This window comes from Cucurbita moschata, unplaced genomic scaffold (genome assembly GCF_002738365.1).
Source record: "Cucurbita moschata cultivar Rifu unplaced genomic scaffold, Cmos_1.0 Cmo_Scf00015, whole genome shotgun sequence".
Lineage (NCBI taxonomy): Eukaryota > Viridiplantae > Streptophyta > Magnoliopsida > Cucurbitales > Cucurbitaceae > Cucurbita > Cucurbita moschata.
This window is the reverse complement of record NW_019268531.1, coordinates 716924-733461: the sequence shown is the minus strand read 5'-3', so window position 1 is coordinate 733461 and position 16538 is coordinate 716924. Positions and strand designations below refer to the sequence as shown.

The window sequence follows — 16538 nt, the reverse complement described above, 5'->3', positions numbered from 1 at the left end:
GTTGTTTTTGCATTGGAGGAAGATTTTTTTTTTTTTATTTGAAAGTAAGGATGAAAGAGATGTTTTGATAACATAAATAAAATAGCGACATTATGAATCACTTGAAGAAAAAAAAAACGCGACGCCGTATTATTGGCAAAGAGAGTAACCCCTAGGACCTGAGCGTCGTCGTGTTATGACAAAATTGGAAACAATTCTCATCCATCCGCTCGATCACATAGTGTCCAAGCGTATGAGTGGCCTCCACCAAATTTTCATTGCAAAGAAATTCGTCGCTGCAGACTCTCTCCACTTCGCCGTTAAAATCATGTACAAAAACGTGCGTTTTGGGGTTCCCTCCTTTTTTGCTCCTCGCCAGAACCCCAGCCGTGTAAATGGCCGACATTCGTCCGGGTGCGTCGGGCCAGTCCCCTCGTGGGCCATCTACTAGAATCACGTCCCAATCAACATCGTACACGTGGTTCGGAAGGTCGTTGAGTCCCAGCCTGCAGTCGGAGAACAGAAGATTCTGTACGGGACGGCACTCGTTCCGAACCTGCTCTCTAACCGTGGAAATCAGTTCGTTCAATTCGGTTATCTTAGTGGTGTACTGCACGTCGTAGGCGTCGATTTCGGGGTGTTTTTCTTCGATGAAGGCAGCGTAGTATCGATTCTCGTCGATGAAGACGGTGCGGCCGTTGTGGTTGAGGGATTTCCAGAGAAGGGTCTCTTGGGTGAGGCCGAAGATGAGGAAATTACATGGAGTGGAGCATTTTCGGAGGACGTCGGAGATGGGCTTGAGATCGGAGTGGGTCATGTGGAAGGAGTCATTGGATTTGGAGGCGTAGTAGAGAAGGGTGTTGATGACGGTGGTGGGAAGAGGGGTGGCGGTGGAGGTGGAGACGATGGAAGAGGCGGCAACAGTAGTGGAAGCAGCGATGGGAGTAGTGGAGGCGCGAGTGTAGAGGAGGAGGAGGAGGAGGAGGAAGGCGAGGGAGAAGAAGGACAGGAAGGCGAGCAGCCAAATCTTGGAGGAGGTGCCTTGTTTGTGGATGTAAGGGTGGAGGAGAATGAGCCTGGTGTTACTGGGATTGGGTTTCATTTTTGGACAACTTTTTGGGTAAATTTGGAATTGGATTAGAGTTATAAGCAAACGGAGAGAAGTGGTGAAGGGACAGAATAACTAATTACAAGCCAAATGTCGCTTTACCTTACTGCACTATGCCCTTCTTTTTTATTTCTCAAGGAACCTCTAAACTAAGAACGAGTATGTTTATATTTATGTAGCCAAGCCTGAGATGGGGAGTTTTGTTTACAAATTAGGGCCTTCGAATGCTTCAGACAGTAGCCCATTGGGCTGTAAAGCATCTAACAGGATACAAGTGATGTTTTTTAAAACCCTTTTTGTAGTAAACACCAACATTATTCATCTTAAATTATTTAAATGAATTATTTTGATGAATTATTGAATTTTTGGTGGGATGAGTTATGGCAATGATAATGTTATGATTATTTGAGAGATGATAGGATGGATGGTTTTGGCACAGCATGTGGTTAGCAACCCAACCCAACCCAACCCGCCCACCTAAATATAGGACGTTTTTTAATTTTATATTTTTACTTCACACTTTATTTAATTTATTACACTTGTCGATTACTTAATAACTAAGTCATTATTTAATTAATTACCCATCGCCATAAACTAAAATAAACTAACCCTTTTTCTAAAAAAAAAAAAAGTAATTTTGTTTCTGTTTATATGAAATTGGTTATTTAAAAAAATATATTATTGAAAGTATACCGGAAAAATAGTCAAGTAGACATGATTGTAAAGGGAGATTGGTGTCCTTTATTTGTTGGGAATGTTAAAATTATGAATGAGATATTGATGGTGTCAAGATTATGGGCTCCAAATTTGTATCATTCATTTGAACACTAGAATCAAGAAACAACACAAGGAATATACTATTTGCTTATATGATCCAACCCAAACTTTACTACCTCTTATTCTCATTTATACGTTTATTATATAAATATATATATATTTTTTATATTTATAATATTTGACGACACTTTGGTCATAATTAAAGTACTTCCCCTTGACGTTGATAAAGGTTTTTTTTTAGGATTTCAAAAGCATTAAAATAATTTGAATGAATGGAGTCTTTATATTTTGTTTTCCAACTTGCTAAGTTATACTGTTGCTTTATTTAAAGTGCTCGACTTTTTCTTTAATGAAAGTTTTTTTTTTTTTTTTTTTTTTTTAATTTTTTCTTTGGTAAAGTGTATAAATATTTTTGACAATGAAAAACATAAGCATTTTAAATGATATAATGACCTATTACGTGAGTTTTAATAATCTTTTGCACAATATTTATCCTGTTTATTAAAATTATTGGTAAAGAACAAATAATTAACTATTTAATATAACACCTAGAGAGGATAGAAATAATATTTTATAAAATCATGTCTTTGTTGACAACTTTTCTTTCTTTCTTTTTTTTTTTTTTTTTTTTTTTTTTTTTTTTGTTCCTAATAGAATGTATTGGAGGTCGCTCACATGTGATGCACTATTTTGATTCATTTTACCACTCATCTCTTCTTCTCTTTGTTACTTTTTGACCTTTTTATATCTTACAATAAATTATTTNTTTTTTTTTTTTTTTTTTTTTTTTTTTTTTTTTTTTTTTTTTGTTCCTAATAGAATGTATTGGAGGTCGCTCACATGTGATGCACTATTTTGATTCATTTTACCACTCATCTCTTCTTCTCTTTGTTACTTTTTGACCTTTTTATATCTTACAATAAATTATTTTTTAAAAAAATTTAAATAAGCTTAAAAAGGTAGAGAGTTATTTAGATAAAAATAAAAAATAAAAAATTATATCAGAGAAGTATTTAGAGAATTTCAAAATGAAGTAATTAAAGTTGTAATTTAAGAAAAATAGTAAAATAATTGATGCAACTAGAATTTGCAGTGGTGATTGGAGTCAAACGCTTGGCAACAATTTTCCTTCACTCCGTACGACACACCTCACGCGATTACCTCTAGATGGTCCCTTATACAAAAAGGGCCAGCTGCACTCGTTTCCTCTCGTCTCTCCACCACTTCCTTCATACTCTCCGCCGCCGTCTCGGCTGGGAGCTCCGGTCTGGATAATGATTCCCAACCCACCCACATTCCTCACAACCTTTCCACTTCTCTGTTGTGTTGTGCTGTGTTCTCTCTCCGCCTTTTCCGCCTCAGGATTTGCCTTTCAAATTCCGCCGCCTGCGCTTGTCCCACCGGAAGAATTGCGGTTGCCTTCCGACGCTGTTTCTCTTCTGTCCTTCAAGTCCAAAGCCGACTTGGACAACAAGCTTCTATACACTCTCAATGAGCGCTTTGATTACTGTCAATGGCAGGGCGTGAAGTGCGTCCAGGGTCGTGTTGTTAGACTGGTTCTTCAATCGTTTGGTCTCCGAGGGACATTGGCTCCAAATACAGTGTCTCAGCTCGACCAGCTTCGGATCCTCAGCCTGCATAACAACTCCCTCGAGGGGCCCATTCCTGACCTATTCGGACTCTTCAACCTTAAATCTCTCTTCCTCGGCCGAAACTCCTTTGTTGGGTCTTTTCCGCCGTCGATTCTCACTCTTCACCGGCTTCAGACTCTCGACCTTTCCTATAACAACTTCACGGGTCCGCTTCCGGTGAGGCTTTCCTCCTTGGACCGGCTCATTTCTCTCCGGCTTGAATGGAATGGTTTCAATGGAAGTATTCCTCCATTAAACCAGTCCTTCCTTGAGGTCTTCAATGTCGCGGGGAATAACCTGACCGGGCAAATTCCAGTTACCCCCACACTGTCGCGTTTCAACACGTCGTCGTTTTTCTGGAACCCAGATCTCTGCGGTGAGATCGTCAACAAGGCATGCCATTCACGCGCTCCATTCTTTGAAGCTTCCAATGCTACTCCACCATCTCTCCCTTCCGTCCAAAGCGCACAGTCACAGGACATACTTCTCTCTCCGGTCTCTCATGTTAAGCACAAGGAAACCGGTCTGATTGTGGGACTTTCAGTCGGCGCCGCAGTTTTAATAGCAGGTCTTTTATGTTTCTATGTAGCTGCCAGAACCCAAAAAAAAACCGCGTCGAAGCCGGAAATTCCGCCTTTCGAAACCGACACTGCGTTTTCCACTGCTTCCGCAATCAACGGCCGAGGCGACGGAAAGGGCGAGCTTCAAGCCAAAATGAAAGAAATTGAAGATATACCTAAAGTCCAGAAGAGTGGTAGTCTTATATTTTGTGAAGGGGAGGCAGAGTTGTTCAGCTTAGAGCAGTTAATGAGGGCTTCGGCCGAGCTGCTCGGTAGAGGCACAATGGGAACTACATACAAAGCAGTACTCTGCAACCAGCTAATCGTAACGGTGAAGCGTCTTGATGCTACTAAGACCGCCGCGACGAGCAGCGAAGTTTTCGACCGGCATTTGGAAGCAGTAGGTGCGCTTCGTCACCCCAATTTGGTTCCAGTTAGGGCCTATTTCCAAGCCAGGGGAGAGAGATTAGTGGTCTACGATTACCAACCTAATGGCAGTCTTTACAACCTCATTCACGGTGAGTTAACTTATTAAGCATTTCGCTGTTGAATTTTCTTTCTGGGTTTGATCAATTCACGAGTGCGTTCACGGTTCACGAGTCGAATTCGAAAATTCTCGACGTCGGTGGGTCCGAGTGGGGTAAAAAATATGTAGAGATGTTTTCTTTGTTGTTCTCGGTGTGGGATTACGCGGTTATTTACGGTAAAGTAGATCTGTGTCTGCCATAAGATCAGTCGGTGATGCTGGCTGGTTCTGCCAAACTGTTCCAGTAACAGCTCTGGTTTAATAATATCCTTCTGGCTGTATGTGCGACTTTGCCAATGCCTGCAATGACGCCAAGAAATGGACCAAATCGTTGCTTGGCTGTAAATTAAGTCCAAATTTCAGTATATTGGTGGATTACGGGGGGTAGATGCACATCACTACATGAGAAGTGTCCAAATAACATTTCAGAACTTTTTTTTTTATGAATAATTCCAACATCTGACCTCATGGTTGGTTCCGGTTACTTCGAAATCCTGGGGCACCGCTCGTATTATTATATTTAGAGCTTTGTAGGAATGTTAATCTGGTCGTGGTTGTGAAGTTTTTAATCAAATTCAAATATATCAGTTGGGTTTAATTAATTACTTCTCACCAACTGTAATGGTGGGCAGGTTCAAGATCAGCAAGGGCTAAGCCTCTGCACTGGACATCATGCTTAAAGATTGCAGAAGATTTAGCTCAGGGAATTGCTTATATACATCAAGCTTCTAAGTTAATCCATGGCAACTTAAAGTCTACTAATGTCCTCCTTGGAGCAGAGTTTGAGGCCTGTCTCACAGACTATGGGCTTTCTGCTCTGGCTGAGTGTTGTGAAGATCCTGATGGTTCACGCTACCAAGCCCCTGAAACTCGCAAGTCCAGCCGGAATGCCACCCACAAGAGCGATGTGTATGCCTTCGGCGTGCTCTTGCTGGAGCTTTTGACAGGAAGACATCCAGCACAGCACCCATTTCTTGAGCCAACTGATATGTTAGAATGGGTAAGGATAGTTAGGGAGGATGATGGTGGGGATAGTAACCAACTTGGAATGCTTACTGAGGTGGCTAGCATCTGTAGTACTACATCCCCTGAACAGAGGCCGGCCATGTGGCAAGTTTTGAAAATGATTCTAGAAATCAAGGAGAGTGTCATGACAGAGGACAGTGAATCTAGTGGCTTTTAACTGTTTATTGACAAAAGCTTATCAACTGTATATTTGGCTTCGAGTAAAAGGGGATAATCCCATAAGAATTAAAACCCAGGAATCTCAGATCAACGTCTTCGACTTGAAGATTGAGTGGACAATGTGGTGTGGCAGTGTTTGGCAAGAGAGAAGCAGTGGGTGTGCCTGTTGAGAAGAACTGGAGGCATTAGAAATGGCGTTGTGATCTCAGAATAACAGAAACAAGGAATTGTAATCACCATCTTCTACGTATTTTTCATTGCAATGAAACAAGATTTTTATTGTTTTCGTCCTTATGAAGCTTAGAATGTAGTGTCAATGGCTGACTACTGGGTCTGTGATGCAAATTCAAAACTTGTTTTTGCAATCACAAACGAAAACCTTGAAATATACGTGAAAACAGGGGATGATTTGGGGGAAGTTGCTTCACTAAAATTCTCTCTATTTTTATTACTTTTGATTTTCTGGGCCATCTGACCTCTATAAGGTCCATACAATGGGCCATATGGTTAAACCTTCAAATTTGGGCCATATGGAGTTCGGTGTCTAATCTGAGCCCATTTGAGCGCAATGCTTTATCACAATTAAAGTAATCCGACCCAAAATTCAGGGCTTCCACCTCTCTCTTTCTCTCTCTCTCTACTTTGTCAAACTCAGACTCGGAGAGAACAGCACTCCGATGGACGACATAACGAGCTACTACGCGCCACCTCCGCAACCGCAACCACCGTCGCAGCCTTCTGGTCTTGAGGCGCCTCACTATCCCTATTACCAGGTGCCTCCTCCTCCTTCTTCAGCACCGTCGTCTCAGCATTACCTCGCTCAACACCCGCCAACCTTCGCTTCCTATGGCTTACCTTTTTTACCTCACGCAGCCTCCATTAATGAGGTCCGAACCCTATTCATAGCTGGCCTTCCTGACGATGTCAAGCCCCGAGAAATTTACAATCTCTTCCGGGAGTTTCCGGGCTACGAGTCCTCTCATCTTCGGAGCCCCACGCAGACGACCCAGGTGTTGTACTTTGTTTTTCTAATTTGCAAAATTGTTGATTCTCGTAGCATTTTCTTTTTATTCTGAATGAGAATAGTCACTTAATTTGGGTGCCTGGATGCTTACATATGTAAATACTCTTAGCTTCTAGAGTCTGACGTCTGAGTTAACTCGTGGACATTAGTTGCTTTAGTATCAAAGATGGAGATTAAACACCGGTTCGTAGACGATTCTGGTTTGGTTACTGTACGTTTCAGGTTCTTGAAGAAGTTCAAGATTATAATTGTTATACGTAATTAACTTGGACCTGGTTTATTTTGGCTCATTATAATTCATCTTGACCAAGTATGTTAATGTTATTTAGGGAAGGCTTGGGATGAATCCATGGTAGCCATCTAGCTAGAATTTAATGCCCTACAAGTTTGCTTAACACCTGTCATGACACGACCATGCAACTGGACCGATCAAAAAGTAAGAAACAAAAATTTAATAAGGTAAACCACATTTCTAATGAAAAAAAAAAAAAAAATGAAATAAACCTAATTCTCAAGACGTAATTCAACATGGCATGGAAACACTCAAATGCCTACTCTGAGATTTGTTAAATAAACTATAAATGTGCTGTGTCATACTCTAAAGGAAATGTCAGTATCAATATTGGTGCCAATACGGTTGCCAATAGCCTAATACCAATGCAAATGTGCAATCTGGTCCTTATGTGGCTCGATTGGCCTACTAAATTTTAGTGGCATGCAACTTTTTAACATTAACCCCTTTCACTCATCACCATTCCACAATGCTATGGAGCATGAGCACCTTTGTCATGTTTGGAACTATAGCTTTTGCTCTGCTCCTTTCACAATGTTTGTGAAACCCTTCTTCAATGAAATCACTTTACCTGTCAAGGACTACAGGAGCCGTGACCTTCCACTTATCTGCCTTAGCCAAGAAGTAGCAGAGAGTTTTTCATGTCCTGGACAACAAATATGACTTGGTCGGTGTCATTTTTATGCATGAAAAATTCCTTAGTCTTTGCAATACGAATTCAACTTTGACCAATCTAAACCTTTTTGCTAGAATTTCTTTGGTTAAAAATCTTGCTCAGTAACTTCCAATGCACATTTAGATCACGACGTTACACGTGTAATAATATTCTATGTTGCTTTCTTTTGTACTATTTAATTGGATGATAGTGACTTGTACTTTAGACAGATGTGTTTTAATGTCAGGGCAGCAAACTTTTTTTGCAATGCCTAGACAGGCTTGGTTTGTGTTATTAGTATCCATGTTTAAGGGTTCTCAAGTTAGTCGATGTAATCTCAGGTTCTGGGATGGTCATAGTGGTCATACGAAAGCTTGGGGACTTTTGTTTTCAACTAACAAATGCTATCCCAAGTGCTTTGGAGACCATAAACTGAGATATTAATATCCCACGTTTACAACTAACAAATATTATGCTAATTGTTAGTTTCAAATCTAGTTAATATTGAAAGCTTGCGGACCTTTGTTTGTAAAGGAAATTTACCAACTTTCTATATTCTCAACCAACAATCTACATTGGTGCAATAAGTTGTCGCATATTTATGCAAGTACCCTTCAGATATGTGTACCGAGTGCCTATGACTATCACTGTAACTTGTAAAAGCCTTTTCTATTCATTTTCCATTCTCTCACGAAATATCTTATGCATACAGCATTCCTATCATCGCTTGTGTTGATGGTAGAGCATATATTTTATTGATTAGCATCATGCATGGTTTTTTCTTACAATTTTTTTGGTGTGGTTACAGCCATTTGCATTTGCTGTATTCTCGGACCAGCAGTCTGCCGTAGGTGCAATGCATGCCGTAAATGTAAGTACTTGTTCCCTGCTTCAGTATTCCAAATTCTTTCATTAAGAAAATCATTTCAATGATCAAAGGAAGTACACAAAATGAACGTGGAAGAAGAAATTAGCCCTGCCTTGGAGGATAAGCTCACCCCATCTTAAATCAGATCAGCAAGGAAAACTATCATGAGAACTATCGTGCAATATAGAAAAGCATTTATTTCTGAATTTCTTATTAACAGCTAGAAGAGCTTCAAACTTCTGTAGCTTTCTGAAGGGAGCTGCCAAAGCAAAGCCAAGTATATAGAATCAAAACATTCTCCTCTTGTAATCTAATCCTCCAAACAAATTCATTGAAGTAATGACGTTACAATATCAGGGAACTCTTTCCATATATCAAATTTGTTTAAAACCCTGAGTTTGATTTACTATAGTACCTTATGCATTGTTCGTCATTCATTGACCTTAAAAATAAGGTGGACGCTGGACAGCTATCATTGCTGCTGTAACACTAAACTGTTAGGGTTTGGGGAACTCGTGAGGTACACTAAATTTCTTTGGGATCCTGAACCTTGAGCTCGATTTGAGTCATTCATTGACCTGACGGATAAGGTAGACAGCTATTGTTGCTGCTATAACACTAAACAGTTACCAATTCCTGGATTACCATTTTTCTGCTGGGCTTTCTTTTGCCTCTTATGCTTTCTCACTCTCTACTTATTCCTCTATAGAATAGCTGTTCTAAAAGTGCGCTACTTAAGGTATTCCAAGCATTGGTATAAAAAGATTTCTACTCTAGGTAGTGTCTCACATTAAAACAATTGGTTGCTCTTTGTTGTAGGGGATGGTGTTTGATCTTGAGAAGCAGTCAGTACTATATGTTGATTTAGCTAAATCCAATTCAAGATCAAAACGGACGAGGACAGGTACATATCTTGATGGCTGTCCTCTTATGAATTTATATTTCAATTTCTATTTTCTACAGTGGTATAACTAGTTTGAAATTTTTCGTCATGTGTTCATGGAATGGTTAGAGGATGAAAGATATGGATCGGATAAGAAAGCTAAAGTATCTATCTTTTCAAGGAGCACTCCTGATCCTGGTAAGTTGATTGCTTGACTCCTTTTCTGCCTGTAAACTCTTTCTTATACAAGCTTTTTCAAAAATTAATTAATTAAATAAATTTTTTGTCCTTTTGATACCACTTACGAGTATTATCATGATTACTTTTAATGTATAAACCTGTCCTCTCTGATTTGAGGATGATTATGTGCTACCTGTACAACCTCTTGGGGTAAGAAGTAATTGATTAGCCACGCAGGGGACACATTATTCTAAAAGCTCATTTTGCACATGTTTTGCACGCTTGGGCACTAGCAGGTCTTGGCAGCACTCACATGTCTGGAATGGGTAATTCTGCTTACAACACGATTGGTTATCCATCTGCACAAAGGTCATCTGCACTACTTAGCACATCTTTATTATTGAAATGGTTGATTACAAGCTTATGTGAAGCTTATACATTATTGTATAACAATAATCACTAGTAGAATGTCCAAGGGCTTCAGTAAAAAGCTCTACTACATGCCCTGACTTCTGTGTTAGTTTTTAACTTTATACTTGCGTTATTATGTTTCTTCTTCTCTGTCCTAACTAACTTGCACTTTCTATCATCAGCCATGGAAGCTTTGATAGCAAAACTGTAAATGATACAGTGGCTGCAAATGTGGTAAGGTCACTTTTTGTTGCAATTTGTGATTCTGCAGTCCCTATAAGCTGTGCCCTTAATTCCTCCCTTTTCTGTCCAAAAAGCATTATATTACCAATAATTGAACTACTTATCCTAATAAAAGTAGCAAGTAATTTTTCATTCAATTATATAGCAAATTGGGATAACATTCACGGTATTAGCCCAAACTGTTTTAACTTTCATTTTCTATCCTTTTGAAATTGGCTACTCATTTTCCTTTAAATTTTTATAGTTCAATGTCTGTCTATGGGCTTCTTTGTTGTACTGTGGTTTATTTTGACGAAAATAAACATAAGAATGGTTCTGAGGGTAGATGGGTTGCGGGAGGATGTGTGGATATGGTGGACACACTGTAATGCCTCCCCATGGGGTCGTAATTCGAAATCGTTTCTTAACATTTGTATTTACCAAAAGTTGATTTCTTGTAGGTTGGTTTGTATTCCACACTTCTCTTTTGGCCTTCCTGTGGGTTTCTTTTAGTACTTGTAGTGAAAAATTAATTTTCCCATTACAAAATAATGACCTCTCTAACGGGAGGCTTAACTTACCGTGAACAAACAAAGGGGAAACTTTATTTACCAACTTCTACAATAATATTGGCACGTATTCCTTTTGTTTTTTGTTGTCCCTTTTCAAGTGGAGGGGAATTCTGGGAACAGGGCTGCAACCATATTAAATCTGGTTAATTTGAAGTTTCTTCCATGTCATATTTAATACTTAGACGTAAATAAAGTCACCTTGTGTTTAGGTGAAAATATCTTAGTTATGTGTGAATGACCTTGTGTATTCCAATCTATGTAGTGACTTATTGTTAACTTTGGCTTAATTATTCTTCATTTCCAGACCCCTCAAAATCCCCCATGTCCAACACTTTTTGTGGCAAATCTAGGGCCAAGTTGCACAGAGCAAGAACTTATTCAAATTTTTTCTAGGTTGGTAATTTACTGCACGTTATTGGGTTATGTTCTGATCTTAGAACTTGTATTATCTGTTTATTTGATTATTCCTTCCAGATGCCCGGGGTTTTTAAAACTAAAGATGCAGAGCACGTATGGGGCCCCAGTTGCTTTTGTTGATTTTCAGGTTAGCAGAGCCCTTCCTTTTCTCAACATTATTTTCCTGTTGTTGATATTTGTTTTTCTACTTCAATGGTTCAGGATACCGCCTGTTCAACTGGAGCACTGAACCATCTGCAAGGCTCAATTCTGTACTCATCACCTCCTGGGGAGGGCATGCGATTGGAGTATCCTTTTGCAAGATTATTATTCTTTACAACTGCACTGCTACACCATGTCTTCAAATGTTTTGCTTAACCCAGAATTTAGGTACGCAAAATCACGAATGGGTATGCGAAAGAAATTGAAATGAATAATACAAGGAGCGAGAACAGGAGCCAAAAAGGAAGTCGAGTAAAGAGAAACCCTCGGGCGATGTTCCCACATGAATCTATGAAGGCCAGAGGAGTTTCATTACTTGTACTGTTGTGCAGGTGAGTAAATTTGCCACATATGCGATGCCCATTTTTTGATTGTATGTATCAAATTCCATGCTCATTGGATAACGCTGATAAAGCTGTTCCAATATGTATTGTAATATTATGGTATGTCCACCTTATGGCTTGTTGCCAAGTAAAATTTTTGTGGTAAATTCAGTGAATTATATTCAATCGTGGAGTTTTAATATCATCAAATCCTTAATTGGATTGGCACTAGTTTAAGGAATATCGTTTCTCCATCTGCTCTCCCTATTTGTGGTTAAGCAGCGATGAATTATCTGTTTGTTCTTATCCAACTTTGTAGCTTTGACTTGGAATGAAATTTTAATTTCACACGTGTTTTGTAAGCTAAATTCATTGAACTGGTTTTTTTTTTTTTCTTCTTCAAGCACTTGTCTTATTTTTAATTAAAAGAATTTTCGTTGACTAGCTTCTAAAAATCAAAGTTGTTGTGAATTTCACGTCACTTTTAAAAACACATTGTTTTTGTTCTAGATTTAAAAATGTGGAATTGAGTAAATATCCAAATAATCAAGAGCACAAAAGTCAATGGGTGAGAATTTTAATTTAGCGAAAGTCCATGCTACCTACAATACTCTAATTACCCTGCCCTGTCTCTTTCCCATTGTGTTAAGTTGTGTGAGTCTTCCATTGTTATAATCATTTCCTTCAAGAAGAATTGTACATAAACAAATATTAATGGGTCCTTATATTAAGATTGAAAGGTATTGTATTTGAATTAGTAGAGAGATGATGAAATTTATAGGAATTTTGGGCCTGAATTAGGGGCAGGGGCGACAGAAACAAGGATTATAAGAAGAAACAAACATGTCCGCAGATATCGTTATCGTGTGGAGTAAAAGTCAATCGTCCCCCAACCGTATCCGCCCACCGACCTTCCCCCTTCTTTCCATTTTTTTTTACTTTTGGTTATAACTTTAAAAAATACCATTTTGGTTAGGTATTTTATATGTTTCAAACCAAACTTTAGAAGTTCATAGTAATATATATATATATATGGTAAATAAAATAGTGAGTTTAAGAATGAAAGTATATAGTAATACATATATATATTTGGAAGTCCACTTGAGGTGTCACACAAATTGACAGTCCCACTCCCCCACTTCCCTTCCACTATTCTAATTATGGTTTGTTTTTATTTAATGCCCATCTTATATTAATATATACCGTTTTCTTTCTCTAAAAAATCATGTAATATTAGGAAACATTAAATTAAATTGTGATCAGATCAGTTTTATGCATTGCTTTCAAACTCATATAATCAATCAATATCTTTTCTAAAAGATGTAGAGATCAAATATGAAAAGGGAAGTATCAAATAAATTATATTTTTAACCAAAAAAGAAAAGTGGTGAGGTGAGACTGTACTCAGATGTCACGTGGCACACTACAGCTGCAAAAAAAGAAAAAAAGAAAAAAAAAAAAATTGAAAAAACCAATGAATGTTTTCATCGATGATTGGTTGGAACAAAATTATTTAAGAAATAAAGCTGTGGACACGTTTGAAGTGTCACGAACCCAATATATATTCACGTTGCCGTCTGCTGATGGTTTAAATTTTTTATAAATTATTTAAAACTGCAAAGATGGGTATAAGATTTTTAAAATTAAGCATAATTAAAATATATTAGAAGAAAGTAGGTGGCACCGCTTTTAAAAATCTGTTGCTACTTTTAAAATGGGATTAAGAATTGAAATGTTTGATATAAAGGGGGTGAGATTTTGTCGGTGAATTTCACTTTGGGCGCACATAAATATAAACCTTTTATTTCTAATTTATTGAGATACGGAAAAGAAGAAGAAGGAAGAAAAAGAAAAAATATATATATATATATATGAACGTGGGAGGGTAATTGAGATGAGAAACTTGGAGGCAAAGTAGCGAAGTAGCAGTAGCAGGAGGAGGAGGAGGAGTAGGAGTAGAGCCAAGAAGGGGAGAAATGGAGATTGCAACATCCAAACCCAAAATCAAACCCTTTTCTCTTATCCCACAAAATTCGTAGCTGTAGTAGCAAAGCTCATCAATCGCATGCCCTTTTTGTTCCTTTTCATGAAGATTCAGATTCTGGGTTAGGCCAAGGGAGAGGTGTGATTTGGAATTGGAGGGCCATGGAGGGCGGAGGAGAGGGAGGTCGGGAGGGTACCAGAAAAAGAGGGGTCCACAATCAGAAGCTGTACAAAGGGATAAGGATGAGGAAGTGGGGGAAGTGGGTGGCTGAGATTCGAGAACCCAATAAGCGCTCCAGGATTTGGCTCGGCTCTTACTCTTCTCCAGTGGCCGCTGCCAGGGCCTACGATACCGCCGTGTATTACCTCAGAGGCCCTTCCGCCAGGCTTAATTTTCCCGAGTTGTTAGCCGGGGAAGGACGCGGAATTAGCGGCGGTGGATGTGGCGACATGTCGGCGGCTACTATACGGAAGAAAGCCACGGAGGTGGGCGCACGAGTGGATGCTCTGGAGAGTTCCTTAGGTCATCACCAACACAATCACAACAATCGGAACCATCATTCCCACGCATCGGCGTCTCCGCCAGAGACGAAAGCCTGCAGCGGGTTTTTGGATCGGATGGATTTGAACAAATTACCCGACCCGGAAGAAGATGATGAAGAAGGAGATGGGGAGTTCGAGTGGGAGAGACAATGAAAGATGAAGTGGGGAATACTTTTCTTAGACTCAGAGACGCCAACACGCGCCACCGAGGTATGTGACGCCCGATCATCATGCCCTTGGTTGTCTCCTAATTTGGTTCCTCTCTGTTTCTGGTTAGGCCGCCTCCATCTAGGGTTTTTATTTTTTTTGTTTTATTTTGCTTATGAGTTTTATTTTTCTTTAACCAAAAAGAAATTTTGGCCCATGTAGAAATATTATGAATGAATGAATGAATGTACATTAATTTAGGAACCCAATTATGATGATGATCATCATCATATTCCTCAGTGTAATTGGAGTAAAAGTTTAGAAACCCCAAAAAAAGGAAGAAAAAAGAAAAAAAGAGGACTTTTTTCGTCCACTTTGTTGACAAATGATGAGGGATGGATAGATGGATGAACGAGGAATTTATAGGAGAGGATAAATGAGAATGAAGAATTGATTTTCTGGAGAAGAAAGGGATGGGAAAAAGAAAAAGTGATGGGAAAAATAGTAGTATTGCAACAATCTTAGAGGGAAGGGGGGGGCAGCAGGGGCCTACAAAAGGCAACCAGTTGGGGCTCCCTCCCTCGCTGGAGCTTCCTGGAGCCTCACTAACCACTAAAGTGATTAAGAATTTGGTGAAGTTAGGTATTTTTGTGGTTGGGTAGTGTTTGTCGATAATGATTAATGAATGGGATATGTTTGGTGGGTCTGTCTTGAATCATCCCAAATTCAGGCATAGTAACAGTGGGTGGATGAATTAGAGCATTGTAATTAGGGAAGATAAGAAGATGGTAAAAAATGGTGAAGGAGGGCGGCATTATAATTAGAATTGGAGGTTTGTTGTTTGTTGTTTTGCCATTTATTATTCTAAAATCTTAGCTTACCTGTTCAACCAACTTTAGCGTAGAGGACAATGTGTTGGTCCAGAAATGCCGGACTCAATAACTTCAACAATTACTCATGGTTGGGATTTGAGTTTAGGATGTTGTTTCCCTCAATTACTTCAATGAAATTAGTTTAACACAAGAATGGATCATGAGAGGAGAGGGGTGAGTGGTGTGGGCTTTTTGTTTACACAACTCGAATATATGTAAAACTTGTCCAAAGCCCACTTCCGAAGGAAATAAAGGAAATGGCAGTCTTGAAATTAAGATAGATATGATGAGTAAGTTACGCTATGGATGGTCGGTCAGAGCATTAATATTTTGTAGCTGAAAACAACCAACTGTTTCAGCAAATGACATTCAAAACCTTTTCTTGGAAACAAGACCTCAGAACTAAATATAGGCAAAGTGTAAGTAAGTGAGCAATGTTAGCATTGAATTTGGTGCAAATCTCAGAAAAGTAGGAAGGGACTTTCATGATATTAGTAAACTACAAAGTACCCAAGCATTTGACTATTCAACCATTTCTCTTCCATATCAAAGATGTTCTGTATAAAATAACAGATGGGGAGGTGATTGTGATTTAGCATTAAATAATAAAACACAACTGGCGTGTCCAATAATGTTATATAATTTGTTGAACTGGATATACATGTTATTCCTGGATATAGCAATTAGGTGGTGTCCATTTGAAAACACCCCAATAAATACACACACACACTTCACCAAGGAGGAAGAATAGTGGGCCTGGTGGGCAACCCGGAGAGAGTGAGAGGTGGGCCTGGGCTTGGGAGAAAGAGCGGGTCCCACTATCAGCTATTGTTTATACTGCGGTGTCTCACCCTGGTTTCCCACCCTACATAGACCTGGGGACTCTTTGGGTTCCATATTTTAGGACCTCTTTCGAGAATTTGTCGGCTCCGGATGGACATCGCTTCATCTTTTGGCTGACTTTACTTTTCTTTTCTTTCTTTTTTTCTTTTTGTTTTTTTTCAAACAATACATATTTCTCTCTCTCTCTCTCCCTTTCTAATTGGTTCTTCCTTGTGTTTATCGTATGGTGGAGATGCCTTTGAGGGATTTTAAGTGAAGGGTTATATCTACGCGACTTCTGTTGGGTGTTCGCTACGCTCTGCGTCCGTTCTTTTTTTTTTTTTTTTTTTTTTTTTT

At 39.0% G+C, this 16538-nt stretch overlaps 4 protein-coding genes across 5 annotated transcripts; 3 read left to right on the top strand and 1 right to left on the bottom strand.

Moving 5' to 3' along the window:
• Positions 1-48: 48 nt before the first annotated feature.
• Positions 49-1115, bottom strand: LOC111453050 (protein IRX15-LIKE-like). Its single transcript, XM_023093991.1, has one exon. The coding sequence runs from the start codon at positions 1079-1081 to the stop codon at positions 152-154; it is 930 nt and encodes a 309-aa protein (XP_022949759.1). The 5' UTR covers positions 1082-1115; the 3' UTR covers positions 49-151.
• Positions 1116-2975: 1860 nt separating this feature from the next.
• Positions 2976-6056, top strand: LOC111453042 (probable inactive receptor kinase At5g67200). Its single transcript, XM_023093973.1, has 2 exons — positions 2976-4573; positions 5214-6056. Exons 1-2 carry the CDS (start codon positions 3139-3141, stop codon positions 5762-5764), a joined length of 1986 nt encoding a protein of 661 aa, XP_022949741.1. The 5' UTR covers positions 2976-3138; the 3' UTR covers positions 5765-6056.
• Positions 6057-6311: 255 nt separating this feature from the next.
• Positions 6312-12055, top strand: LOC111453048 (protein WHI4). Of its 2 annotated transcripts, none has more exons than XM_023093989.1 (10): positions 6312-6776; positions 8546-8608; positions 9425-9509; positions 9618-9686; positions 9965-10037; positions 10262-10313; positions 11178-11266; positions 11348-11417; positions 11492-11577; positions 11660-12055. In XM_023093989.1, exons 1-10 carry the CDS (start codon positions 6444-6446, stop codon positions 11700-11702), a joined length of 963 nt encoding a protein of 320 aa, XP_022949757.1. In that variant the 5' UTR covers positions 6312-6443; the 3' UTR covers positions 11703-12055. The 2 variants fall into 2 exon arrangements, with proteins under 2 accessions (XP_022949757.1, XP_022949756.1); XM_023093988.1 differs by having other exon boundaries at positions 9962-10037.
• A 1538-nt stretch (positions 12056-13593) lies between these two features.
• LOC111453053 (ethylene-responsive transcription factor RAP2-10-like) lies at positions 13594-14763 on the top strand. Its single transcript, XM_023093994.1, has one exon. The coding sequence runs from the start codon at positions 13960-13962 to the stop codon at positions 14491-14493; it is 534 nt and encodes a 177-aa protein (XP_022949762.1). The 5' UTR covers positions 13594-13959; the 3' UTR covers positions 14494-14763.
• The last annotated feature ends 1775 nt before the right edge of the window (positions 14764-16538 follow it).

Bases quoted from the DNA above. Each gene is read 5' to 3' on its own strand.
- LOC111453048 (XM_023093988.1), top strand. From the start codon at position 6,444: ATGGACGACATAACGAGCTACTACGCGCCACCTCCGCAACCGCAACCA. The intron at 10,038-10,261 runs GTCATCTGCACT...TTCTATCATCAG, and splicing joins GGTTATCCATCTGCACAAAG to CCATGGAAGCTTTGATAGCA. The intron at 11,267-11,347 runs GTTGGTAATTTA...TATTCCTTCCAG, and splicing joins CTTATTCAAATTTTTTCTAG to ATGCCCGGGGTTTTTAAAAC.
- LOC111453053 (XM_023093994.1), top strand. From the start codon at position 13,960: ATGGAGGGCGGAGGAGAGGGAGGTCGGGAGGGTACCAGAAAAAGAGGG.
- LOC111453042 (XM_023093973.1), top strand. From the start codon at position 3,139: ATGATTCCCAACCCACCCACATTCCTCACAACCTTTCCACTTCTCTGT. The intron at 4,574-5,213 runs GTGAGTTAACTT...AATGGTGGGCAG, and splicing joins TCTTTACAACCTCATTCACG to GTTCAAGATCAGCAAGGGCT.
- LOC111453050 (XM_023093991.1), bottom strand. From the start codon at position 1,081: ATGAAACCCAATCCCAGTAACACCAGGCTCATTCTCCTCCACCCTTAC.